The 26,695-nt window shown below is 42.5% G+C and overlaps 1 protein-coding gene across 1 annotated transcript in view; it reads left to right on the forward strand.

The window, feature by feature from the left end:
* The window catches only part of Ubr1 (Ubr1 ubiquitin ligase), a 514,997-nt gene that overhangs the window by 186,908 nt on the left and 301,394 nt on the right, over positions 1-26,695 (forward strand). The window contains 2 exon segments of the mRNA XM_071669737.1: positions 11,195-11,390; positions 25,245-25,420. Of these exon segments, the coding sequence (XP_071525838.1) occupies positions 11,195-11,390; positions 25,245-25,420 (372 nt within the window).

The following is a 26,695-nucleotide window of genomic DNA, read 5'->3' on the forward strand; positions in this document are numbered from 1 at the left end:
TGTTGACTATGGCACTGGCATTAATTGATCTTTTTTACTTGCTGTGTCTTTGTTTTGATCTCTGGGGATAAGGAATAAGAATTACACCCTTTGAGTTAAGCAAAAAGTTTTCCTTATAAGTGTCATTTGTTTGTTCCTGAATCTGCCTCACTAAGGTAGGAAACCTTGTACAGGTTTAGAAAAAGAGAATTTATTTTTCATGGTTGTTCAGTTTCCCTTGCTAGCAAAGTAGCAATAGGGACAGGCAAAGCAAGGCCTCATTCGCTCACATCCATTCTGTAGCTGTTATTTGTAATACACGAAAACCACAGCCTCCAGTCAGCAACCATGTCTCACAGACCTTTCTTTTATTTTCCTCAGCTGCTTCATATGCCCTGGATCAGCCCTTTGACAGCATGTCGCCCTCTGTATGCCACATTGCTCCAATTTATTGCATTCTGTGTATGCCTCTCACTCTCATGCATGTTCAGGTCCCAAGTGTTCAAAATATTTCTAACTCTATCCTTCTATTCCCAGTTTAGTTTCCCCTTCTTGTCCTGTCCTCTTCTGACACATATCCTATGTTAACCTCTTCTCACTCATTCATTCTCAACATATGTCTAAACCATTTTAGCACACCCTCATCAGCTCTCTCGATCACACCTTTCCCTTAACCTTTTATTACTTACTTGATCAAACTACCTCACACCACAAAGTGTCCTCAGACATTTTATTTCCACACATCCACCCCTTTCTGTACATCCTCATTTAATTAATGTTGTTGGGACTACTATATCTATAAACATACCCATTTTCACTCTCCCAGGTATTGTTCTCTCTTCCCATACATTCTTAAGTGCTCCCAGAACCATTGCACTCTCATCCACCCAATGACTCACCTCTGCTTCCATGATTCTGCTTGCTACCAAGTCTGCTCCTTGGTATGGAAAACACTTCACTTCTCAAGCCCAAACTAACCTGTTCCTCTACCTTGTTAAACTTAATGACCCTGGTCGTATTCACATTTTTCAATTTCTTCCTTTCACATGCTTTTCCAGACTCATTAACCATCTTCTGTAGTTTCTCACTCAAATCTACCACTTGTGCTGTGTCATTAGAAGAGTGGTGAAAATAAGTGAGCTCTTAAAAGACTACACTGTCATTAATCACCGTGTGTCTTTGTTTATGGATGGGATGGTTAGGGAGGTAGATTTGAGAGTCTTGAAGAAGGGTGAGTATGTAGTCTGTAAGGGATGAGAGTGAAAATGAACCAAATCAATTATTGTTTGCTGGTGATACAGCACTGGTAGCAGATGCGAGTGAGAAACTGCAAAAGTTGGTGACTGACTTTGGAAGATTGTGTGAAAGGAGGAAGTTGAGAGTGAATGTGAATAGAGCAACATTATAAGGTTTAGCATGTTTGAGGGACAGGTTAACTAGGGTGTGAGAAGATTGGAGGAAGTAAAGTGTTTTAGATACCTGAGAGTAGTCATAACAGTAAATGGAAGCAGAAGTGTCATATGGTGGATGAGTGGGTGAAAGTTCTGGACGTGCTGAAGAATATGTGAAAAAGAGAGAGAGAGAGAGAGAGAGAGAGAGAGAGAGAGAGAGAGAGAGAGAGAGAGAGAGAGAGAGAGGGGGGGGGGGGGGAGAGGGAGGGAGGGAGGGAGGGAGAGGGAGGGAGGGAGGGAGAGGGAGGGAGGGAGGGAGAGGGAGGGAGGGAGGGAGAGGAGGGAGGGAGGGAGGAGGGAGGGAGGGAGGGAGGGAGGAGAGAGGAGAGAGAGAGAGAGAGAGAGAGAGAGAGAGAGAGAGAGAGAGAGAGAGAGAGAGAGAGAGAGAGAGAGAGAGAGAGAGAGAGAGGGGGGGGGGAGAGGGAGGGAGGGAGGGAGAGAGAGGGAGGGAGGGAGGGAGAGAGAGGGAGGGAGGAAGGGAGGGAGAGAGGGAGGGAGAGAGAGGGAGGGAGAGAGAGAGAGAGAGAGAGAGAGAGAGAGAGAGAGAGAGAGAGAGTGAGAGAGACTTATCTGATTGGGCAAAAATAGCTATGCTTGTATTATATGGATGTGAGGCATGGGCCATAGAAGTGGCTGTGATAGCTAGTATTATATGGATGTGAGGCATGGGCCATAGAAGTGGCTGTGCGAAGGAGGGTGTATATTTTGGAAATGAGATGTTTGAGGACGGTATGTGGTGTGAGGTGGTTTAAGTAATGAAAGGTAAGAAAGAGGTGTGATAATGAAAATAGTGTGGTTACTTAAATTGTTTGGACATATGAAGAGAATGAGTGAGGAGTGGTTGACAAAGAGGATATATGTGTCAAGTGGAGGGATAAAGGAGACTTGGGAGACCAAATTAGAGACAGAGGGATGGAGTGAAAAAGATTTTGTGTTTGGGGTCTGGGCATGCAGGAGGGTGAAAGGCATACACAGAATAGAGAATTGGAGTAATGTGGTATGTTAGGGTCAACATGCTGTCAATAGACTGAACCAGGGCACATAATGTGTGCAGATGCAGCTTTCTTTGTCTGCTCTTGGCACTACTTCGCTAACATGGGAAATCGCAGTCAAGTGGTAAAAATGTATATCCATAAGGATTGCCTGTGGTTAGAACTCCTTTCCTGTAACAGTAAAGCTGTTTGAATTTATTTTGTATCTCTTATTTCCCTTCTCCCTATAACCTTTCTTCTTTTAGAAGTCATATCTACAGACTTCTGAGAAATTATATTAATCATGTCTGTCAATTTTCTGATACTCGTAATTTCCCTATTATTAGAGAAGACTACAAATAGGTCATATTTTTTATCTTACCACATCAGGAGTAAAAGAAAATGGATCTTTCTCAACAGGCTGAATATCTAATGCTATTTTGATAAAGTGTGAAAGGCAGAATGCATGCTCAGTGCCATTGTACAAAGGCAGAGGGGATAAAGGTGAGTGTTCAAACCACAGAGGCATAGGTTTGTAGAGTATTCCTGAGAAATCATATGGAAGGGTATTGGTTGAGAGGGTGAAGGCATGTACAGAGCATCAGACTGGGGAAGAGCTGTGTGGTTTCAGAAGTAGTAGAGGATGTGTGGATCAGGTGTTTCCTTTGAAGTATGTGTGAGAAATATTTGCAATAACAGATGGATTTGTATGTAGCATCTATGGATCTGGAGAAGGCATATGATAGGGTTGATATATTGTGTGGAAAGTAAGGTGCTAGAAGCAGTAAAAAGTTTTTACCAAGGATGTAAGGCATGTGTACAAGTAGGAAGAGAGGAGAGTGACTGGTTCCCAGTGAATGTCGGTCTGTGGCAGGGGTGTGTGATGTCCCCGTGCATGTTTAGTTTGTTTGTGGATGGGGTGGTCAGAGAGGTAAATGCAAGAATTTTGGAGAGAAGGGCAAATATGCAGTCTGTTGTGGATGAGAGGGCCTGGGAAGTGAATCAGTTGTTTGCTAATGATACAGCTCTAATGGCTGATTCGATTGGGAAACTGCAGAAGTTGGTGACTGAGTTTGGAAAAATGTGTGAAATGAGAAATTTGAGAGTAAATGTGGATAAGAGCAAGGTTATTAAGTTCAGTAGGGTTGAGGGACAAGTTAATTAGGATGTAAGTTTGAATGGAGAAAAACTGGAGGAAGTGAAGTGTTTTAGATATCTGAGAGTGGACTTAGCAGCCAATGGAACTATGGAAGCGGAAGTGAGTCATAGGGGGCAAAGGTTCTGGGAGCAATGAAGAAAGTGTGGAAGGGGCGAATGTTATCTCGGAGGGCAAAAATGGGTATGTTTGAAGGAATAGTAGTTCCAGCAATGTTATATGGTTGCGAGGCATGGGCCATAGATGGGGTTGTATGGAGGAGGATGGATGTGTTGGAAGTGAATTGTTTGAGGACATTATGTGATGTGACTTGGTTCGATCGTGTAAGTAATGAAAGGGTAAGAGAGATGTATGGAAATAAAGAGAGCTTGGTTGAGAGAACAGAGAGGATATGTTGAAATGGTTTGGACACAAGGAGAGTGAGGAAAGATTGGCATAGAGGATATATGTGTCAGAGGTGAAGGGAACAAGAAGTGGGAGACCAAATTGGAGGTGGAAGGATGGAGTGAAAAAAATTTTGAGCGATCCGGGCCTGAACATACTGGAGGGTGAGAGGCATGCAAAGAATAAATTGGAACGATGTGGTATGCTGGGGTCGACGTTCTGTCAGTGGACTGAACCAGGGAATGTAAAACATCTTGGGTAAACCATGGAAAGGTGCTTGGGGCTTGGGTGTGGATAGGGAGCTGGGGTTTTGATGGATTACACATGACAGCTAGAGACAGTGTGAACAAATGCGGCCTTTTTTGTCTGTTTTCCTGGCACTACCTCACTAAAGCAGGGGGTAGCGATGCTGTTTCCTGTGTGGTGGGGTAGTGTCAGGAATGGATGAATGCAAGCATGAATATGTACATGTATATATGTATATAACCAGTCTTGTGCATCAAAACCACTAACACACTCATTCAGCTGCTCCCAAAACACTTGCATCTCATGATCTTTCTTCTCATGCCCAGGTGCATATGCACCAATAATCACCCATCTCTCTCCATCAACTTTCAGTTTTACCCATATTAATCGAGAATTTACTTTCTTACATTCTATCATATACTCCCACAACTCCTGTTTCAGGAGTATTGCTACTCCTTCCCTTGCTCTTGTCCTCTCACTAACCCCTGACTTTACTCCCAAGACATTCCCAAACCACTCTTTCCCTTTACACTTAAGTTTTGTTTCACTCAGAGCCAAAACATCCAGGTTCCTTTCCTCAAACATACTACCTATCTCTCCTTTTGTCACATCTTGGTTACATCCACACACATTTACACACCCCAATGTGAGCCTTCGAGGAGGATGAGCAATCCCCGCGTGACTCCTTCTTCTGTTTCCCATTTTAGAAAGTTAAAATACAAGGAGGGGAGGATTTCTGGCCCCCCGCTCCCGTCCCCTCTAGTCGCCTTCTACGACACGCGAGGAATGCATGGGAAGTATTTTCTCCCCTATCCCCAGGGGTGATATATATATATATATATATATATATATATATATATATTATTTATGTATTATTGTTATTTTGCTTTGTCGCTGTCTTCCGCGTTTGCGAGGTAACGCAAGGAAACAGACGAAAGAAATGGCCCAACCCACCCCCATACATATGTATGTACATACATGTCCCCACACACAAATATACATACCCATACATCTCAATGTACACATATATATACACACACAGACATATACATATATACACATGCACACAGTTCGCACTGTCTGCTTTTCTTGATTCTCATCGCCACCTCGCCACACATGGAATAACATCTCCCTCCCCCCTCATGTGTGCGAAGTAGCGCTAGGAAAAGACAACAAAGGCCCCATTCGTTCACACTCAGTCTCTAGCTGTCATGCAATAATGCCTGAAACCACAGCTCCCTTTCCACATCCAGGCCCCACGGAACTTTCCATGGTTTACCCCAGACGCTTCACATGCCCTGATTCAATCCACTGACAGCACGTCGACCCCAGTATACCACATTGATCCAATTCACTCTTTTCCTTGCCCGCCTTTCACCCTCCTGCATGTTCAGGCCCCGATCACTCAAAATCTTTTTCACTCCATCTTTCCACCTCCAATTTGGTCTCCCACTTCTCCTCGTTCCCTCCACCTCTGACACATATATCCTCTTGGTCAATCTTTCCTCAGTCATTCTCTCCATGTGCCCAAACCATTTCAAAACTCCCGCTTACACACACATACACACATACACGTATATATGTATATACACAGTGGTTTTGATGCACAAGACCGGGTTATAGTGATGGGTGATTTGAATGCAAAGGTGAGTAATGTGGCAGTTGAGGGAATAATTGGTATACATGGGGTGTTCAGTGTTGTAAATGGAAATGGTGAAGAGCTTGTAGATTTATGTGCTGAAAAAGGACTGGTGATTGGGAGTACCTGGGTTAAAAACAGAGATATACATAAGTATACGTATGTAAGCAGGAGAGATGGCCAGAGAGCTTTATTTGATTACCTGTTAATTGACAGGCGCACGAAAGAGAGATTTTGGATGTTAATGTGCTGAGAGGTGCAGCTGGAGGGATGTCTGATCATTATCTTGTGGAGGCGAAGGTGAAGATTTGTATGGGTTTTCAGAAAAAAAGAGAGAATGTTGGGGTGAAGAGGGTGATGAGAGTAAGTGAGCTTGGGAAGGAGACTTGTGTGAGGAAGTACCAGGAGAGACTGAGTACAGAATGGAAAAAGGTGAGAACAAAGGCGGTAAGGGGAGTGGGGGAGGAATGGGATGTATTTAGGGAATCAGTGATGGATTGTGCAAAAGATGCTTGTGGCATGAGAAGCGTGGGAGGTGGGTTGATTAGAAAGGGTAGTGAGTGGTGGAATGAAGAAGTAAGATTATTATTGAAAGAGAAGAGAGAGGCATTTGGACGATTTTTGCAGGGAAATAATGCAAATAACTGGGAGATGTATAAAAGAGAGAGGCAGGAGGTCAAGAGAAAGATGCAAGAGGTGAAAAAGAGGGCAAATGAGAGTTGGGGTGAGAGAGTATCATTAAATTTTAGGGAGGATAAAAAGATGTTTTGGAAGGAGGTAAATAAAGTGCATGAGACAAAGGAGCAAATGGGAACTTCAGTGAAGGGGGCTAATGGGGAGGTGATAACAAGTAGTGGTGATGTGAGAAGGAGATGGAGTGAGTATTTTGAAGGTTTGTTGAATGTGTTTGATGATAGAGTGGCAGATATAGGGTGTTTTGGTCAAGGTGGTGTGCAAAGTGAGAGGGTTAGGGAAAATGATTTGGTAAACAGAGAAGAGGTAGTAAAAGCTTTGCGGAGGATGAAAGCTGGCAAGGCAGCAGGTTTGGATGGTATTGCAGTGGAATTTATTAAAAAAGGGGGTGACTGTATTGTTGACTGGTTGGTAAGGTTATTTAATGTATGCATGACTCATGGTGAGATGCCTGAGGATTGGTGGAATGCTTGCATAGTGCCATTGTACAAAGGCAAAGGGGATAAAGTGAGTGCTCAAATTACAGAGGTATAAGTTTGTTGATTATTCCTGGTATATTATATGGGAGGGTATTGATTGAGAGGGTGAAGGCATGTACAGAGCATCAGGTTGGGGAAGAGCAGTGTGGTTTCAGAAGTGGTAGAGGATGTGTGGATCAGGTGTTTACTTTGAAGAATGTATGTGAGAAATACTTAGAAAAGCAAATGGATTTGTATGTAGCATTTATGGATCTGGAGAAGGCATATGATAAAGTTGATAGAGATGCTCTGTGGAAGGTACTAAGTATATATGGTGTGGGAGGGAAGTTGTTAGAAGCAGTGAAAAGTTTTTATCGAGTATGCAAGGCATGTGTACGTGTAGGAAGAGAGGAAAGTGATTGGCTCTTAGTGAATGTAGGTTTGCGGCAGGGGTGTGTGATGTCTCCATAGTTGTTTAATTTGTTTATGGATGGGGTTGTTAGGGAGGTGAATGCAAAAGTTTTGGAAAGAGGGGCAAGTATGCAGTCTGTTGTGGATGAGAGAGCTTGGGAAGTGAGTCAGTTGTTGTTCACTGATGATACAGCGCTGGTGGCTGATTCATGTGAGAAAGTGCAGAAGCTGGTGACTGAGTTTGGTAGTGCGTGAAAGAAGAAAGTTAAAGGTAAATGTGAATAAGAGCAAGGTTATTAGGGTTATTAGGTTATGAGGGTCAAGTCAATTGGGAGATAAGTTTGAATGGAGATAAACTGGAGGAAGTAAAGCGTTTTAGATATCTGGGAGTGGATCTGGCAGCAGATGGAACCATGGAAGCGGAAGTGAATCATAGGGTGGGGGACGGGGCGAAAATCCTGGGAGCCTAGAAGAATGTGTGGAAGTCAAGAACATTATCTCGGAAAGCAAAAGTGGGTATGTTTGAAGGAATAGTGGTTCCATGCCCATGGTGTATGGTTGTATGGTTGCGAGGTGTGGGCTATGGATAGAGATGTGCGCAGGAGGGTGGATGTGCTGGAAATGAGATGTTTGAGGACAGTATGTGGTGTGAGGTGGTTTGATCGAGTAAGTAATGTAAGGGTAAGAGAGATGTGTGGAAATAAAAAGAGCGTGGTTGAGAGAGCAGAAGAGGGTGTTTTGAAATGGTTTGGGCACATGGAGAGAATGAGTGAGGAAAGATTGACCAAGAGGATGTATGTGTCAGAGGTGGAGGGAACGAGGAGAAGTGGGAGACCAAATTGGAGGTGGAAAGATGGAGTGAAAAAGATTTTGTGTGATCGGGGCCTGAACATGCAGGAGGGTGAAAGGCGGGCAAGGAATAGAGTGAATTGGATTGATGTGGTATACTGGGGTCTATGTGCTGTCAATGGATTGAATCAGGGCATGTGAAGTGTCTGGGGTAAACCATGGAAAGTTGTTTGGGGCCTGGATGTGGAAAGGGAGCTGTGGTTTCAGGCATTATTACCTGACAGCTAGAGACTGAGTGTGAACGAATGGGGCCTTTGTTGTCTTTTCCTAGCGCTACCTCGCACACATGAGGGGGAAGGGGGATGGTATTCCATGTGTGGCGAGGTGGTGATGGGAATGAATAAAGGCAGACAGTATGAATTATGTACATATGTATATATATATATGTGTCTGTGTGTGTATATATATGTGTACATTGAGATGTATAGGTATGTATATTTGCGTGTGTGGATGTGTATGTATATACATGTGTATGGGGGTGGGTTGGGCCATTTCTTTTGTCTGTTTCCTTGCGCTACCTCGCAAACGCGGGAGACAGCGACAAAGCAAAATAATCATAATAATAGTATATGTATATGTCTATGTATTGTTACGAACATGTGTGTGTGTGCCCACATGTTCGTATATATGTATGGTGTGTCTTTGTGTGTGGTGTTGCTGCTATATCTTGTTAGGACGAGGATTAGGGTCTTCCTCTGCTATCGGCTCGGACCTCACTTCCCTGACCGAGCCATTAGTCTTGATAATCCTGTTTGAAACCAGATGACGTCCAGTCCTTCAGCACTTGGACCTCACCCGAGGCGTCAGTTCAAGTCGTGAGGTAATCCTCCGGGGTATGTCATTCCGTACATCATCGCCGCTGTCGTAAACAAGATAACAGAGGAGGTTGAGCTTTAGTCAAGATGTGGGACGGACTTAGGATCCTCCAAGCCAATCAGTAGGTTCGTATACCACCCTCCTCCAATCACAATTGGATCTTAGGCTCATAGCCAATCAAGAATAACATTGTAGGGTAACAGGGTGGATGCTCATTCTTACTTGTAATAAATACCCCTGACACCCGCTGAGCCTCGATTTCCCCTCTCTAGCCTAGTGAGGTAAGTGGTGTCCCTCTGTCCCAAAGCCCATTGCCCGAGTGAAGTGCGCGATATAGACTCTACGATATTGTACCGCCTCTGTCATTTAATTTCGAGTGTCATAGAGTATTGTAACTTGTCATAGAAGAGTTTAACAATGAGTGTATCTTGAATCATGTTATCGACGATAAATTGTCATAAAGGAAAGAGATCTCCTGGTTTGGAATCTTATCTGGAATGTTAAGCTCATGTTCAGTGTTAATGTAAATGATTTGTGCTTGGTTTCATGTGTTTATTTTGTACACTATAGTTCTTTCATTATAAGTAGTTTTAATGATGGTGTTTGATTTAATCCCATGACTTAAGATAGTGTTATCCTGTGTTGTGCAACTTAACAAATCTGACATCCCTGCAAAGACAAGGATCAGTATAGTATTTGTAACATATATATGTAATTGGCAACCTTGCTAGAATAAGTATTGAGTTCGTAACATATAAATTGGCGACCTTGCCAGGATCTTTCTTGCTTTAACGGAGATCTCTTTCCTTTATGACAATTTATCTTTGATAACATGATTCAAGATACACTCATTGTTAAACTTTTCTGAGATAAGTTACAATACTCCATGACACCCGAAATTAAATGACAGAGGCTGTACAATATCGTAGAGTCTTTATCGCGCACTTCACTCGGGTAATGGGCTTTGGGACGGGGACACCACTTACCTTGCTGGGCTAGAGAAGAAAAATCGAGGCTCAGCGGGTGTCAGGGGTCTTTATTACAAGGAAGAATGAGCGTCTACCCTGTTACCCTACAATGTTATTCTTGATTGGCTATGAGCCTAAGATCCAGCTGTGATTGGAAGAAGGTGGTATCCGAAACTACTGATTGGCTTGGAGGATCCTAAGTCCGCCCCACATCTTGACTAAAGCTCAACCTCCTCTGTTATCTTGTTTATGACAGCGGAGATGATGTATGGGATGACATACCCCATAGGCTGACCTCACGACTTGACCTGACACCTCGGGTGAGGTCCAAGTGCTGAAGGACTGGACGTCATCTGGTTTCAAACAGGATTATCAAGACTAATGGCTCGGTCAGGGAAGTGAGGTCTGAGCCGATAGCAGAGGAAGACCCTAATCCTCGTCCTAACAAGAAATAGCAGCAACACCACACACAAAGACACACCATACATATATACAAACATGTGGGCACACACGCACATGTTTGTAACGGTATGTATATGTGCATGTATGGGCATTTATGTATATCTATGTGTATATGAGTGGATTGGCCATTCTTCATATGTTTTCTGACACTACCTCACTGATGTGGGAAACAGCGATTAAGTATGGTGATGAAAAAAATAAGGAGCTAAATTTCAGCTAGAGACTGAGTGTGAACAATTGTGGCCTTTTTTGTCTGTTTTACTGGTAATACCTCACTGAAGCAGGGGGTAGCGATGCTGTTTCCTGTGTGGTGGGGTAGCGCCAGGAATGGATGAATGCAAGCAAGTATGAATATGTATGTATGTATGTATATGTTGATATGTATATGTATGTATATGTGCATGTATGGGCATTTATGTATATGTATGTGTATATGAGTGGATTGGCCATTCTTCATCTGTTTTTGGGCACTACCTCGCTGATGTGGGAAACAGCGATTAAGTATGGTGATGAAAAAAATAAGGAGCTAAATTTCAGAAAGTTAAGGGAGTGAGTATAGTATAAAGGTATATTTTCTTTTTAAGCTGTAGACTTCATATAAGATTGGATTCAGTTTGGCATGCAGGACATGCTGAACATTTTACTTCATTTTCATGTGTATGATATTTACCATGATTACAGGAAGACAGTAATAAGGATTTTTCTCTTCAGACGTTTACAAAGCACTACAGTAAGATGATGAAGGACTTCATTTTGGATGACCATGACCATTCAGTCTCGGTTGCTTCTTTGGGTGTACAGCTGTTTACCATGCCAACCATTGCTCATATGTTGGTGGCAGAGGAGGATGTGCTGGCACGTCTGCTCAACACGTTCTTGTCAGAGTGTGATAAGAAACTAAGAGACAGTGAGTATAGTGCATGACGATACATCACTTAGTTTCATTTGTCAGCAAAAGCAAGTGATGTAATACAAATGAAATGGATAGATATATGAATTGCAAGGAGGAATTGTTCTCATTTGATCCTCACTCTTTAGTTAATGATTTAGAATTCACTGTGCTGACTGCCTTACGTTATGAGATTTCTTACTTTTCTACAGAGATGGGCATATCCTTCTTATGTTTTTCACCTTTTTATTATGCTGGTTCACTTCCTGTGGGGATAGGTGTACTTTAATCTTCAATCTTGATTTAATCTTCAATCTTGATCTACATATTGATCCTTTTCTCTGGTAAGAAGCTGCTAAGCCATTTGCACGAATAATTTTTATATGATGTTGGCTAAAGAATTCTTATACGGGAGCTAAATTATTGAAACAAGTACTCTTCTTCATTAACTGGTAATAAGCCATTGAGCTCATCCAATGAGGAACCAAATTAGGAAACATTGAACAGGAAGGAGTCACCAAACAAATGAACTGGTCTGTTATGAAGGGGATCTCTAATGTTTGCTGGCATCAAATACCTAGATACATTTACAGATAATCTTTGATATTACTGGATTTTGTACAAATTGATCAGCATGCAAATGAGAGACTTTTGGATGTGAATGTGGTAAGAGGAGCAAGAGGAGAGGTAGAATGTTTCAGTCTGGCTACCTCTTGATAGTGTTTAGTGTGTAAGTTTTGTATTTGCTTTAGAAAAAGAGGATATGACATGGGTGGGGGGGGAGGTGATGAAAGGAAATGAGCTTAAAAAAGAGGTTTGTTGGCAAAGATACAAAGAGATTGAGTGAAAAGTAGCATAAGGTAAGAGTAAGTGATAATAGGGTATGGGGAGCAGGTGAGGAGGTGGACACAGGTAAAGAGTAAGTTAACGGGAGATGGAGAGTAGTTTGAATGACAGCTGAATGTGTTAGATGATAGGTTGGCAGATTTAGGGTGTTTAGGATGTGTAGGTATGTGGAGTGAGAGGGTCAGAGCAAGTAGTTTGGTGAAAAGGAAAATGTGGTGAAAGGGAAAATGTGGTTAAAAGCCTTGAAATTCAAGATGTAATGTGGCATAGCAGCTGTAATGGGGGAATTGCAGTTATATTTCTCAAGAAAGGGGATGATAGTGCTCTTGATGGTTAGTGAGGATTTGTTATTTTTTATGTCCTAAACTGAGGTGCCTGAAGACTGGCTAAATACCTTTGTATAAAGCTGTTGTATGAAGGCAAGGGGAGAAAAATCAATGCTTGAAATAATGAGCTATAAGTCTTATGAGGGAGGGAGGAATGGGATGTATTTAGGGAAGCAGTGATGGCTTGCGCAAAAGTTGCTTGTGACATGAGAAGTGTGGGAGGTGGGCAGATTAGAAAGGGTAGTGAGTGGTGGGACAAAGAAGTGAGAGTATTAGTGTAAGAGAAGAGAGAAGCATTTGGACAATTTTTGCAGGGAAATAGTGCAAATGACTGGGAGATGTATAAAAGAAAGAGCAGGAGGTCAAGAGAAAGGTGCAAGAGGTGAAAAAGAGGATAAATGAGAGTTAGGGTGGGAGAGTATCATTAAATTTTAGGGAGAATAAAAAGATGTTTTGGAAGGAGGTAAATAAAGTGCGTAAGACAAGAGAACAAATGGGAACATCAGTGAAGGGGGTAATGGGGAGGTAATAACAAGTAGTGGTGATGTGAGAAGGGGATGGAGTGAGTATTTTGAAGGTTTGTTGAATGTGTTAGATGATGGAATGGCAGATATAGGGTGTTTTGGTCGAGGTGGCGTGCAAAGTGAGAGGGTTATGGATTTGGTAAACAGAGAAGAGGTAGTTAAAGCTTTGCGGAAGATGAAAGCTGGCAAGGCAGTGGGTTTGGATGGTATTACAGTGGAATTTATTAAAAAAGGGGGTGACTGTATTGTTGACTGGATGGTAAGGATATTTAATGTATGTATGGCTCATGGTGAGGTGCCTGAGGATTGGTGGAATGCATGCATAGTGCCATTGTTCAAAGGCAAAGGGGATAAAGGTGAGTGCTCAAATTACAGAGGTATAAGTTTGTTGAGTATTCCTGGGAATTTATATGGGAGGGTATTATTTAAGAGGGTGAAGGCATGTACAGATCATCAGATTGGGGAAGAGCAGTATGGTTTCAGAAGTGGTAGAGGGTGTGTGGATCAGGTGTTTGCTTTGAAGAATGTTTGTGAGAAATATGTAGAAAAACAAATGGATTTGTAGGTAGCATTTATGGATCTGGAGAAGGCATATGATAGAGTTGATAGAGATGCTTTGTGAAAGGTATTAAGAATATATGGTGTGAGAGGAAAGTTGCTAGAAGCAGTGAAGAGCTTTTATCGAGTATGTAAGGCATGTGGACGAGTAGGAAGAGAGGAAAGTGATTGGTTCTCAGTGAATGTAGGTTTGCGGCAGGGGTGCGTGATGTCTCCATGGTTGTTTAATTTGTGAGTAGGAAGAGAGGAAAGTGATTGGTTCACAGTGAATGTAGGTTTGCGGCAGGGGTGCATGATGTCTCCATGGTTGTTTAATTTGTTTATGGATGGGGTTGTTAGGGAGGTGAATGCAAGAGTTTTGGAAAGAGGGGCAAGTATGCAGTCTGTTGTGGATGCGAGGCCTTGGGAAGTGAGTCAGTTGTTCACTGATGATACAGCGATGGTGGCTGATTCAGGTGAGAAACTACAGAAGCTGGTGACTTAGTTTGGTAAAGTGTGTGAAAGAAGAATGCTGAGAGTAGATGTGAATAAGAGCAAGGTTGTTAGTACAGTAGGGTTGAGGGACAAGTCAAGTTTGAATGGAGAAAAACTGGAGGAAGTGAAGTGTTTTAGATATCTGGGAATGGATTTGGCAGCGTATGAAACCATGGAAGCGGAAGTGAGTCACAGGGTGAGGGAAGGGGCGAAGGTTCTGGGAGCATTGAAAAATGTATGGAAGGTGAGAACATTATCTCTGAAAGCAAAAATGGGTATGTTTGAAGGAATAGTGGTACCAACAATGTTATATGGTTGCTAGGCATGGGCTATAGATAGAGCTGTGCGGAGGAGGGTGAATGTGTTGGAAATGAGATGTTTGAGGACAATATGTGGTGTGAGGTGGTTTGATGGAGTAAGTAATGAAAAGTTTTGTGGGGCCTGGATGTGGAAAGGGAGCTGTGGTTTCGATGCATTATACATGACAGCTAGAGACTGAGTGTGAACGAATGTGGCCTTTGTTGTCTTTTCCTAGTGCTACCTCGCACACATGCAGGGGGAGGGGGTTGTCATTTTCATGTGTGGCAGGGTGGCGATAGAATGAAAAAGGCAGAAAGTATGAATTATGTACATGTGCATATATGTATATGTCTGTGTATGTATGCATATTTATACGTTGAAATGTATAGGTATGTATATGTGCATGTGTGGATGTGTATGTGTATACATGTGTATGTGGGTGGGTTGGGCCATTCTTTTGTCTGTTTCCTTGCGCTACCTTGCTAACGTGGGAGACAGCAACAAATTATAGTAATGATAATAATAATGAAAAGTCTTATGAGTGTACCTGGTATGATGTTTGGGAGAGTGGTAACTGTGAGGATGTTGAAGAACAACAACATACCCTCAGAATTGGTAAAGGATTTAGCTTTGAAAAATTTGTTTTTTCATAATAAATGTTTGACAGAGATGCTCTGTGGAGAGTGCTTCAGATGTTTGGTGTGGGAGGACCTCTGCTTGAAGCAGTAAGGAGCTTTTATTGAGATACCTAGGAAAGGGGGAGGTTGAGTCATTCTAAGTGACGATGGGTCTTCATCAGTGATGTTTGATGTCACCATGGGTGTTTAATCTGTTTATGGATAGGGTGATGAGGGAGATGAATATGAGGGTCTTGGAGATATGTGTGGTTCTACAGTAGGGTTAGGGTGGGCGTTGTTATCAGACGTCAAACATACCCATCTTTGTCCTTAAAGACAATGACCTTTCTTTCCACACAGTCCTTAGTGCACCTAGGACCTTTGCTTTCTCACTCAACTTATGTTTCACTTTTACCCTCTTTGTTCCATTTGTTGCCTTGTCCAATTGCAGGTATGTAAAACACTCCATTTTCTCCAAGTTCTCTCCACTGAAACTTGTGCTCCAAACAACTGGTCTCTTCTGCTAAACTCTGTATTATTTACAACTACTCTCAACTTTTTTTTCACCCACTTGAGCTCCAATGCCATTTTTTCTTTCAGTTTCTCACTTGAATCTGCTACCAGTGCTGTGTCAACAGCAAACATCACCTGAGTCACTTCCCTGTCACCCCACCGCAACATACGTGCTTCTCTCTCCAGGACCCTTGCATACACCTCCTGTACTAACCCTTCCATAAACAAATTAAACAGCCATGGTTACATCATTTGCCCAAACTGCAGATCCACCTTGACCTGGAACCATTCAGCCTCCTCCCCTTCTATTTACATGCATGCCTTACTTTATTGATAAACATTCTAAGATGCGTCTTGCAGCTTTCTCAAACAGCATTACTTCAGAACACCATCCTTAGGTTATCTCTGTTAACCTTGTCACAAGTTTTCATGTGATTCCTGAATGCCACATGCCAATCCATTTGTTTCTTTACATATTTCTCATTCACAGTCTTCAAAGCAAATACCTGATTCACACATCCTTTACTACTCTCGAAGCCACATTATTGCTGCCAAATGTAAAATTCTGTTAATGCCAGCCTTTTCAATCACCACTGTCACATACAGCTTATCTTTTACAATCAAGAATCACATAGCTTTGTAATTTAAATGTTCATTTTTTCCCCATTGCCTTTATTAAGTGACACAATACAGGCATTCTGTCTGGAATATACATATTGAAAATGATAGCCAGTCAGCAACACAATCACCTCCTTTTGTAAAGAATTCAACTACAATCCCATCCACTCCAGTTGCTTTGCCACACTTCATCTTCCACGAAGCTTTTGCCTCCTCCCTTTTCACCAAACTACATTTCAAGACTGTCGTTTCACTTACTTCCATGTCCAAAACATCCCTCCAGAATTATTTGTTTATTTTGCTGTGTCGCTGTCTCCTGTGCTAGCGAGGTAGCGCAAGGAAACATACGAAAGAGTGGCCCATCCACCCACATACACATGTATATAAATGCACGTCCACACATGCAAATACACATACCTATACATCTCAACGTATACATATATGTATACACACAGACATATACATATATACACATGTACATAGTTCATACTGTCTGCCTTTATTCATTCCCATTGCCACCCCGCCACACATGAAATAACAACCCCCTCCCCCCTCATGTATGCGAGGTATTGCAAGGTAAAGGCAGCAAAGGCCCCATTCGTTCACACTCAAGTCTCTAGTTGTCATGTAATAATGCACCGAAACTACAGCTCCCTTTCCACATGCAGGCGCCACAGAACTTTCCATGGTTTACCCCAGATGCTTCACATGCCCTGGTTCAATCCATTGACAGCACGTCGACCCCGGTATACCACATTGATCCAATTTACTCTATTCCTTGCACGCCTTTCACCTTCCTGCATGTTCAGGCCCTGATCACTCAAAATCCTTTTCACTCCATCTTTCCACCTCCAGTTTGGTCTCCCACTTCTCGTTCCATCCACTTCTGACACATATATCCTCTTTGTCAATCTTTCCTCACTCATACCCTCCATGTGACCAAGCATTTCAAAACACCCTCTTCTGCTTTCTCAACCACAGTCTTTTTATTACCACACATCTCTCTTACCCTATTATCACTTACTCGATCAAACCACCTCACACCACATATTGTTCTCAAACACCTCATTTCCGGCACATCCACCCTCCTCTGCACAACTCCATCCATAGCCCAGGCCTTGTAACCATATAACATTGTTGGAACCACTATTCCTTCAAACATACCCATTTTTGCTTTCCAAGATAATGTTCTCGACTTCAACATATTTTCAATGCTCCTAGAACTTTCGCCCCCTCCCCCACCCTTTGATTCACTTCCACTTCCATGGTTCCATGCACTGCCAAATCCACTCCCAGATATCTAAAACACTTCACTTCCTCCAGTTTTTCTCCATTCAAACTTCTCTCTCAGTTGACTTGTCCCTCAACCCTACTGTACATAATAACCTTGCTCTTATTCACATTTACTCTCAGCTTTCTTCTTTCACACCTTTTACCAAACTCAGTCACCAGCTTCTGCAGTTTCTCACACGAATCAGCCACCAGCGCTTTATCATCAGCGAACAACAACTGACTCCTTCCCAAGCTCTCTCAGCCACAACAGACTGTATACTTGCCCCTCTTTCCAAAACTCTTGCATTCACTTCCCTAACAACCCCATCCATAAACAAATTAAACAATGATGGAGACTTCACACACCCCTGCCGCAAACCTACATTCACTGAGAACCAATCACTTTCCTCTCTTCCTACACGTACACATGCCTTACATCCTAAATGAAAACTTTTCACTGCTTCTAACAAATTGCCTCCCACACCATATATTCTTAATACCTTCCACAGAGCATCTCTATCAACTCTATCATATGCCTTCTCCAGATCCATAAATGCCACATACAAATCCATATGCTTTTCGAAATATTTCTCACATACATTCTTCAAAGCAAACACCTGATCCACACATCCTCTACCACTTCTGAAACCACACTGCTCTTCCCCAATCTGATGCTCTATAAATGCCTTCACCCTCTCAATCAATACCCTCCCATATGATTTACCAGGAATACTCAACAAACTTATACCTCTGTAATTTGAGCACTCACTTTTATCCCCTTTGCCTTTGTACACTGGCACTATGCAAGCATTCCGCCAATCCTCAGGCACCTCACCAGGAGTCATACATATATTAAATAACCTTACCAGCCAGTCAACAATACAGTCACCCCAATTGTTCATAAATTCCACTGCAATACCATCCAAACCTGCTGCCTTGCTGGCTTTCATCTTCTGCAAAGCTTTTACTATCTCTTCTCTATTTACCAAATCCTTCTCCCTAACCCTCTCACTTTGCACACCACCTCAACCAAAACACCCTATATCTGCCACTCTTATCAAACACATTCAACAAACCTTCAAAATACTCGCTCCATCTCCTTCTCACATCACCGCTACTTGTTATCACCTCCCCATTAGCCCCCTTCACTGAAGTTTCCATTGATTCCCTTTTTTTATGCACTTTATTTACCTCCTTCCAAAACATCTTTTTATTCTCCCTAAAATTTAATGATACTCTCTCACCCGAACTCTCATTTACCCCCTTTTTCACCTCTTGCACCTTTCTCTTGACCTCCTGCCTCTTTCTTTTATACATCTCCCAGTCATTTGCATTATTTCCCTGCAAAAATTGTCCAAATGCCTCTCTCTTCTCTTTCACTAACAGTCTTCCTTCTTCATCCTACCACTCACTACCCTTTCTAATCTGCCCACCTCCCACGCTTCTCATGCCACAAGCACCTTTTCCGCAAGCCATCACTGCTTCCCGAAATACATCCCATTCCTCCCCCACTTCCCTTAAGTCCTTTGTTCTCACCTTTTTCCATTCTGTACTCATTCTCTCCTGGTACTTCCTCACACAAGTCTCCTTCCCAGGCTCACTTACCGTCACCACTCTCTTCACCCCAACATTCTCTCTTCTTTTCTAAAAACCTCTACACCTTCACCTTAGCCTCCACAAGATAATGATCAGACATCCCTCCAGTTGCACCTCTCAGCACATTAACATCCAAAAGTCTCTCTTTCGCGAGCCTATCAATTAACACGTAATCCAATAACGCTCGCTGGCCATCTCTCCTACTTACATACGTATACTTATGTATATCTCTCTTTTTAAACCAGGTATTCCCAATCGCCAGCCCTTTTTCAGCACATAAATCTACAAGCTCTTCACCATTTCCATTTACAACACTGAACACCCCATGTACACCAATTATTCCCTCAACTGCCATATTAGTCACCTTTGCATTCAAATCACCCATCACTATAACCTGGTCTCATGCATCAAAACTACTAACACACTCACTCAGCTGCTCCCAAAGCACTTGCCTCTCATGATGTTTCTTCTCATGCCCAGGTGCATATGCACCAATAATCATCCATCTCTCTCCATCCACTTTCAGTTTTACCCATATCAATTTAGAGTTTACTTTCTTACACTCTATCACATACTCCCACCCCCCCTGTTTCAGGAGTAGTGCTACTCCTTCCTTGCTCTTGTCCTCTCACTAACCCCTGACTTTACTCCCAAGATATTCCCAAACCTCTCTTTCCCTTTACCCTTGAGCTTTGTTTCACTCAGAGCTAAAACATCCAGGTTCCTTTCCTCAAACATACTACCTATCTCTCCTTTTTTTTCATCTTGGTTACATCCACACACATTTAGACACCCCAATATGAGCCTTCGAGGAGGATGAGCACTCCCCGCATGACTCCTTCTTCTGTTTCCCCTTTTAGAAAGTTAAAATACAAGGAGGGGAGGGTTTCCAGCCCCCCGCTCCCATCCCCTTTAGTCACCTTCTACGACATGTGAGGAATGCGTGGGAAGTATTCTTTCTCCCCTATCCCCAGGGATAACTTTATTTCTGTTTATGTTTTTGCTGCATTTTACCACTTACCCTTTTGCCACTTTTACAGATGTTCCCTTTCCTGACCTTGTTTTTCTCACTCTTTTAACCTCTTTGAAATACATTTTCTCATTCTTTTGAAGTTTGCTGGTGCTTACTGACCCCAATTCTCATTTGCTGTCTTTTTATCCCCTACATCCTGTTAACCTGTTGCTTTCTCTTGGAAATCTTATAACTTACACTCCTTCCCAGTAGATAATTCCTATATTTTTTTTTATTTGTTATTTTGCTTTGTCGCTGTCTCCCGCGTTTGCGAGGTAGCGCTAGGAAACAGATGAAAGAAATGGCCCAACCCACCCCCATACACATGTATATACACACACATCCACACACACAAATATACATACCTATACATCTCAATGTACACATATATATACACACACAGACACACATATATATATACCCATGCACACAATTCACACTTGTCTGCCTTTATTCATTCCCATCGCCACCTCGCCACAAATGGAATATCATCCCCCTCCCCCCTCATGTGTGCGGGGTAGCGCTAGGAAAAGACAACAAAGGCCTCATTCGTTCACACTCAGTCTCTAGCTGTCATGCAATAATGCCCGAAACCACAGCTCCCTTTCCACATCCAGGCCCGACACAGCTTTCCATGGTTTACCCCAGACGCTTCACATGCCATGATTCAATCCACTGACAGCACGTCAACCCCGGTATACCACATCGATCCAATTCACTCTATTCCTTGCCCGCCTTTCAACCTCCTGCATGTTCAGGCCCCGATCACTCAAAATCTTTTTCACTCCATCTTTCCACCTCCACTTTGGTCACCCACTTCTCCTCTCCTCGTTCCCTCCACCTCCGACACATATATCCTCTTGGTCAATCTTTCCTCACTCATTCTCTCCATGTGCCCAAACCATTTCAAAACACCCTCTTCTGCTCTCTCAACCACGCTCTTTTTATTTCCACACATCTCTCTTACCCTTACATTACTTACTCGATCAAACCACCTCACACCACACATTGTCATCAAACATCTCATTTCCAGCACATCCACCCACCTGCACACAACTCTATCCATAGCCCACGCCTTGCAACCATACAACATTGTTGGAACCACTATTCCTTCAAACATACCCATTTTTGCTTTCCGAGATAATGTTCTCGACTTCCATACATTCTTCAAGGCTCCCAGGATTTTCGCCCCCTCCCCCACCCTATGATTCACTTCCACTTCCATGGTTCCATCCGCTGCCAGATCCACTCCCAGATATCTAAAACACTTCACTTCCTCCAGTTTTTCTCCATTCAAACTCACCTCCCAATTGACTTGACCCTCAACCCTACTGTACCTAATAACCTTGCTCTTATTCACATTTACTCTTAACTTTCTTCTTTCACACACTTTACCAAACTCAGTCACCAGCTTCTGCAGTTTCTCACATGAATCAGCCACCAGCGCTGTATCATCAGCGAACAACAACTGACTCACTTCCCAAGCTCTCTCATCCACAACGAACTTCATTTTTGCCCCTCTTTCCAAAACTCTTGCATTCACCTCCCTAACAACCCCATCCATAAACAAATTAAACAACCATGGAGACATCACACACCCCTGCCACAAACCTACATTCACTGAGAACCAATCACTTTCCTCTCTTCCTACACGTACACATGCCTTACATCCTCGATAAAAACTTTTCACTGCTTCTAACAACTTGCCTCCCACACCATATATTCTTAATACCTTCCACAGAGCATCTCTATCAACTCTATCATATGCCTTCTCCAGATCCATAAATGCTACATACAAATCCATTTGCTTTTCTAAGTATTTCTCACATACATTCTTCAACGCAAACACTTGATCCACACATCCTCTACCACTTCTGAAACCACACTGCTCTTCCCCAATCTGATGCTCTGTACATGCCTTCACCCTCTCAATCAATACCCTCCCATATAATTTACCAGGAATACTCAACAAACTTATACCTCTGTAATTTGAGCACTCACTCTTATCCCCTTTGCCTTTGTACAATGGCACTATGCACGCATTCCGCCAATCCTCAGGCACCTCACCATGAGTCATACATACATTAAATAACCTTACCAACCAGTCAACAATACAGTCACCCCCTTTTTTAATAAATTCCACTGCAATACCATCCAAACCTGCTGCCTTGCCGGCTTTCATCTTCCGCAAAGCTTTTACTACCTCTTCTCTGTTTACCAAATCATTTTCCCCAACCCTCTCACTTTGCACACCACCTCGACCAAGACACCCTATATCTGCCACTCTATCATCAAACACATTCAACAAACCTTCAAAATACTCACTCCATCTCCTTCTCACATCACCACTACTTGTTATCACCTCCCCATTAGCACCCTTCACTGAAGTTCCCATTTGCTCCCTTTTCTTACACACTTTATTTACCTCCTTCCAGAACATCTTTTTTTTTTTTTTTTTTTTTTTTTTTTTTTTTTTTTTTTTTTTTTATACTTTGTCGCTGTCTCCCGCGTTTGCGAGGTAGCGCAAGGAAACAGACGAAAGAAATGGCCCAACCCCCCCATACACATGTACATACACACGTCCATACACGCAAATATACACACCTACACAGCTTTCCATGGTTCACCCCAGACGCTTCACATGCCTTGATTCAATCCACTGACAGCACATCAACCCCTGTATACCACATCGCTCCAATTCACTCTATTCCTTGCCCTCCTTTCACCCTCCTGCATGTTCAGGCCCCGATCACACAAAATCCTTTTCACTCCATCTTTCCACCTCCAATTTGGTCTCCCTCTTCTCCTCGTTCCCTCCACCTCCGACACATATATCCTCTTGGTCAATCTTTCCTCACTCATTTTCTCCATGTGCCCAAACCATTTCAAAACACCCTCTTCTGCTCTCTCAACCACGCTCTTTTTATTTCCACACATCTCTCTTACCCTTACGTTACTTACTCGATCAAACCACCTCACACCACACATTGTCCTCAAACATCTCATTTCCAGCACATCCATCCTCCTGCGCACAACTCTATCCATAGCCCACGCCTCGCAACCATACAACATTGTTGGAACTACTATTCCTTCAAACATACCCATTTTTGCTTTCCGGGATAATGTTCTCGACTTCCACACATTTTTCAAGGCTCCCAAAATTTTCGCCCCCTCCCCCACCCTATGATCCACTTCCGCTTCCATGGTTCCATCCGCTGACAGATCCACTCCCAGATATCTAAAACACTTCACTTCCTCCAGTTTTTCACCATTCAAACTCACCTCCCAATTGACTTGACCCTCAACCCTACTGTACCTAATAACCTTGCTCTTATTCACATTTACTCTTAACTTTCTTCTTCCACACACTTTACCAAACTCCGTCACCAGCTTCTGCAGTTTCTCACATGAATCCGCCACCAGCGCTGTATCATCAGCGAACAACAACTGACTCACTTCCCAAGCTCTCTCATCCCCAACAGACTTCATACTTGCCCCTCTTTCCAAAACTCTTGCATTTACCTCCCTAACAACCCCATCCATAAACAAATTAAACAACCATGGAGACATCACACACCCCTGCCGCAAACCTACATTCACTGAGAACCAATCACTTTCCTCTCTTCCTACACGTACACATGCCTTACATCCTCGATAAAAACTTTTCACTGCTTCTAACAACTTGCCTCCCACACCATATATTCTTAATACCTTCCACAGAGCATCTCTATCAACTCTATCATATGCCTTCTCCAGATCCATAAATGCTACATACAAATCCATTTGCTTTTCTAAGTATTTCTCACATACATTCTTCAAAGCAAACACCTGATCCACACATCCTCTACCACTTCTGAAACCACACTGCTCTTCCCCAATCTGATGCTCTGTACATGCCTTCACCCTCTCAATCAATACCCTCCCATATAATTTACCAGGAATACTCAACAAACTTATACCTCTGTAATTTGAGCACTCACTCTTATCACATCTTTTTATTCTCCCTAAAATTTAATGATACTCTCTCACCCCAACTCTCATTTGCCCTCTTTTTCACCTCTTGCACCTTTCTCTTGACCTCCTGTCTCTTTCTTTTATATATCTCCCACTCAATTGCATTTTTTCCCTGCAAAAATCGTCCAAATGCCTCTCTCTTCTCTTTCACTAATAATCTTACTTCTTCATCCCACCACTCACTACCTTTCTAATCAACCCACCTCCCACTCTTCTCATGCCACGAGCATCTTTTGTGCAATCCATCACTGATTCCCTAAATACATCCCATTCCTCCCCCACTCCCCTTACTTCCATTGTTCTCACCTTTTTCCTATATATACAAATAAAAAGAGTGTGGTTAAGAGAGCAGAAGAGGGTGTTTTGAAATGGTTTGGGCACATGGAGAGAATGAGTGAGGAAAGATTGACCAAGAGGGTATATGTGTCGGAGGTGGAGGGAACGAGGAGAAGTGGAGACCAAATTGGAGGTGGAAAGATGGAGTGAAAAAGATTTTGTGTGATCGGGGCCTGAACATGCAGGAGGGTGAAAGGCGGGCAAGGAATAGAGTGAATTTGATCGATGTGGTATACCAGGGTTGACATGCTGTCAGTGGATTGAATCAGGGCATGTGAAGCGTCTGGGGTAAACCATGGAAAGTTGTGTGGGGCCTGGATTTAGAAAGGGAGCTGTGGTTTCGGGCATTATTGCATGACAGCTAGAGACTGAGTGTGAACGAATGGGGCCTTTGTTGTCTTTTCCTAGTGCTACGTCGCATACATGAGGGGGGAGGGGGATGGTATTCCATGTGTGGCGAGGTGGCAATGGGAATGAATAAAGGCAGACAGTGTGAATTGTGTGGGTATATATGTATGTGTCTGTGTGTGTATATATATGTGTCCATTGAGATGTATAGGTATGTATATTTGCGTGTGTGGATGTGTATGTATATACATGTGTATGGGGGTGGGTTGGGCCATTGCTTTCGTCTGTTTCCTTGCGCTACCTTGCAAAAGCGGGAGACAGCAACAAAGCAAAATAAAAAAAAATAAACAAATTTTATCAAATATTCTCAAGTGCAAATGGGTACACATACATAGATAAAAATTGAAAGAACACTACTTGATTGTGTTTTAAGATGCCAAATATTGTTTGAAACTTTATCTCAAGATAAAACATTAGATTAACATAATTCTTTTGTCAATGTGCATTCTGCATTGCAGACAAACTGGCCCTTGAACACCGCAGCTCAAATACATCATCCTTCCGCCGTATCCAGTACATTTTGTATGACCTCAAGTACTTGTTAGGAGTAAAGCCTGAAATTTGGACAGATGACCTCCGTCGTGGGTTTCTTCATGGCTACAGCCTCCTTCTCCGTCTTCTTGGTATGATGCAGGTATGAATTATAATCATTGGTACAGATAGTTGTAAATTTTATTTGCATGTTGTCCCTGGATTATTATATATTTGTTGTTTTCAGACATACCTGATTATTATGGAAATGAGCCAAAAGCTTCCATCCTCACTTTATGTGGGTGTTGTTTTGTAAAAACCTTATGCAAAGAGAAATTCGATAAAGTGAACCAGTAAACATACTGAGAGAAATAGGATAAGTGCAAAAGTGTGAGACATAATGTCCTGTCCTAAATGTATTTTGAAAAAATTTCATCATATTGATTTTTTTTTTTTTTTTTTATTCTTACTATTCGCCATTTCCCGCAATAGCGAGGTAGCGTTAAGAACAGAGGACTGGGCCTTTGAGGGAATATCCTCACCTGGCCCCCTTCTCTGTTCCTTCTTTTGGAGAATTAAAAAAAAAAACCCAGAGGGGAGGATTTCCAGCCCCCCGCTCCCTTCCCTTTTAGTCCCCTTCTACGACACGCAGGGAATACGTGGGAAGTATTCTTTCTCCCCTATCCCCAGGGATAATCATATTGATACATTAGGAATTAACTCATCTCTGACACCTGTTCCCTTTGGGAACTCCCTCAAAGGAGTGGCCATGGCAGGAGAGTCTCCTTAACCATTGAACTACATTGCCGCTTCTTAGCCTTTAGTGCCTCAACCTTAACAGGCCACTGGCAGATGGCAACTCTAGCGCAGTGTTTTCAGAGGTTCCTACCTAATGTTCCCACCAACTACCATTACCTAATGTGTCTACCCGATGTTCCAATCTTGATTTAACAGACTAATAGAGGGAAGGGATTTCCATTAATGCCAGAAGTCCATTAAACTGAATGTCACCTAGTTGAAGTGTAGTTGAAGAAGAAAAGTTTTTAGTGAAAGAGAAAAGAGAGACATTTGGGCAGTACTTACAAGGAAGAAGAGCAAATGATTGGGAGCTGTGTAAGAGAAAGCAGCGGGTGGTCAATAGGAAGGTGCAGGGGTTGAAAAAGAGGGTATATGAGAATTGGGTGAGAGAGTATTATAAAACTTTAAGGAAAATATGAAGATGGTTTAGAAGGAGGTGAATGATTTTAAAGGTATTATCAATTATATACTGTATTATTGTTATTTGTCTGGTCTGTTAAATCCAAAATCTGTAATATTGGGTTCTGATGAATCGAGGATTTACTATACTTCTGCTTAATGTCTCTAGCTAATGTTTCTACCCCCGACTTCTACCAGATGTTTCTACTTAATGCTCTTACTATTTCTATCTATAGCTCCT

The sequence above is a fragment of the Panulirus ornatus genome, chromosome 14 (genome assembly GCF_036320965.1).
Source record: "Panulirus ornatus isolate Po-2019 chromosome 14, ASM3632096v1, whole genome shotgun sequence".
Classification (NCBI taxonomy): domain Eukaryota; kingdom Metazoa; phylum Arthropoda; class Malacostraca; order Decapoda; family Palinuridae; genus Panulirus; species Panulirus ornatus.